The 1,893-nt window shown below is 57.1% G+C and overlaps 1 protein-coding gene across 1 annotated transcript in view; it reads left to right on the top strand.

Annotated features, from left to right (window-relative positions):
* The window catches only part of RP1L1 (RP1 like 1), a 17,006-nt gene that overhangs the window by 13,605 nt on the left and 1,508 nt on the right, over window positions 1–1,893 (top strand). The window contains exon 4 of the mRNA XM_006161256.1: window positions 14–1,890. Coding sequence (XP_006161318.1) covers window positions 14–1,890 — 1,877 coding nt within the window. The remainder of the gene's footprint in view (window positions 1–13; window positions 1,891–1,893) is intronic.

The following is a 1,893-nucleotide window of genomic DNA, read 5'->3' as shown; positions in this document are numbered from 1 at the left end:
GGAATCCTCCCAGGTGTTGGACGATAACCTGGAATCCTCCCAAGTGTTGGATGATAACCCGGAATCCTCCCAGGTATTGGACGATAACCTGGAATCCTCCCAGGTGCTGGATGATAACCCGGAATCCTCCCAGGTGTTGGATGATAACCCGGAATCCCCCCAGATGTTGGACGATAACCCGGAATCCTCTCAGTTGTTGGAGGATAACCCAGAATCTTCCCAGGTGTCGGACGATAACCAGGAATCCTCCCAGGTGTTGGACGATAACCAAGAATCTTCCCAGGTGTTGGACGATAACCTGGAATCCTCCCAGGTGTTGGACGATAACCCGGAATCCTCCCAGGTGTTGGACGATAACCCAGAATCCCCCCAGGTGTTGGACGATAACCCGGAATCCTCCCAGGTGTTGGATGATAACCCGGAATCCCCCCAGATGTTGGACGATAACCCGGAATCCTCTCAGTTGTTGGAGGATAACCCAGAATCTTCCCAGGTGTCGGACGATAACCAGGAATCCTCCCAGGTGTTGGACGATAACCAAGAATCTTCCCAGGTGTTGGACGATAACCTGGAATCCTCCCAGATGTTGGATGATAACCTGGAATCCTCCCAGATATTGGACAATGATCTGGAACAATCAGTGGAAAACACAATGCACGAAGAGGGGCTGACATTAGAGGAAGCAAAAGAAGAAGGAGAAAATGAAGAATCGCAAGAAGAGGACTCCAAAGAGGAAGGGCCTCCAGAAGAGGGTGGAGTCAGTGGGGAGGAATTGTCTGGGACTGGCTCTCTGGATGGAGAGACCACAAGAGACGGTCAGGGTGTACAGGAAGAGGAAGCGGGAAGAGACTCCACCTGCTCAGGACTGTGTCCCCCAGAAAAGAGTGAGGAACCTGAACCCACAGAGGCCCCTAGTCATCTCAGTGATGGAGACACAAATGCCAGTGAGAGTCAGAGCGGCCCCCAACTGGAGCCTGGTTTGGAAAAGCTCCCCATGGCAGCTGTGATGGGCCAGGAGCAAGGCCAGGCCAAGTCCGCCCAGGACGCTGGAGAGGAGGGCACATCTCTGGCCTGCAGAGGGTCCCCGGATGCTGACCTCATCTGGGTGTCCAAGTTGCTGAAGAAGATGGAGAAGGCCTTCATGGCCCACCTCACCAGCGCCGTGGTCGAGCTCCGAGTCCGCTGGAGCCTGCAGGACAACCGCCTGCTGGACCAGATGGTGGCCGAGTTGGAGCAGGCTGTAGGCCGGCGGCTCCAGGCCAGCACAGAGAAGGAGCTCCGGAAGGTCCAGAGCTGGGTGGAGAGAAAGGCTCTGGGGTCACCCAGGGGAGTACTCAGAGGGCAGGCGTCCCTGCAGACAGAACAGCGCAGGCGCCGCCTCCAGGGTCTGCGCAATCTCTCGGCTTTTTCCGAGCAGACCCGAGGCCGTGAGCTCCTCTCCCTCAGCCTGGAGGATGCACCAAGTCTCAGTGTAGCCCTGGGAAGTCAGCTGAGCTGGGAGGATGAGGGGGAGGAGTTCTGTCCCTGCGAGACCTGTGTGAGGAAGAAGGTGGTCATGGTGTCCCCGAAGGATACAATGGGGGCAGCCAGTGCACCAATCAAAAAAGCCTTTGACCTGCAGCAAATTCTGCAGAAGAAGAAAGAAGAATTTGCCAATGAGGAGGTGGCCCCTGAGGGGAGCAGGACAAAGCTACTGCAGGAGGATCCCTCATGCACCAGGGCTGACCAGGGAGCTGAGGGAGGGCTGGCGTCGGTCTCAGGCCCAGGCCCTGGGGTGAGTGGGGAAGATGAGGAGGAGGGATGTCAGAGACTCAGCAGAGAGGAAGATCCTGACGGAGGGGAGGCAGAGGCAGCCAGCTACCAGGAGACAGAGGGAGGTGCTGCCTCTCAGCA

The sequence above is a fragment of the Tupaia chinensis genome, unplaced genomic scaffold, assembly GCF_000334495.1.
Source record: "Tupaia chinensis unplaced genomic scaffold, TupChi_1.0 Scaffold138390_1, whole genome shotgun sequence".
Taxonomy (NCBI): domain Eukaryota; kingdom Metazoa; phylum Chordata; class Mammalia; order Scandentia; family Tupaiidae; genus Tupaia; species Tupaia belangeri.
This window is presented reverse-complemented; position numbering and strand designations above follow the sequence as displayed.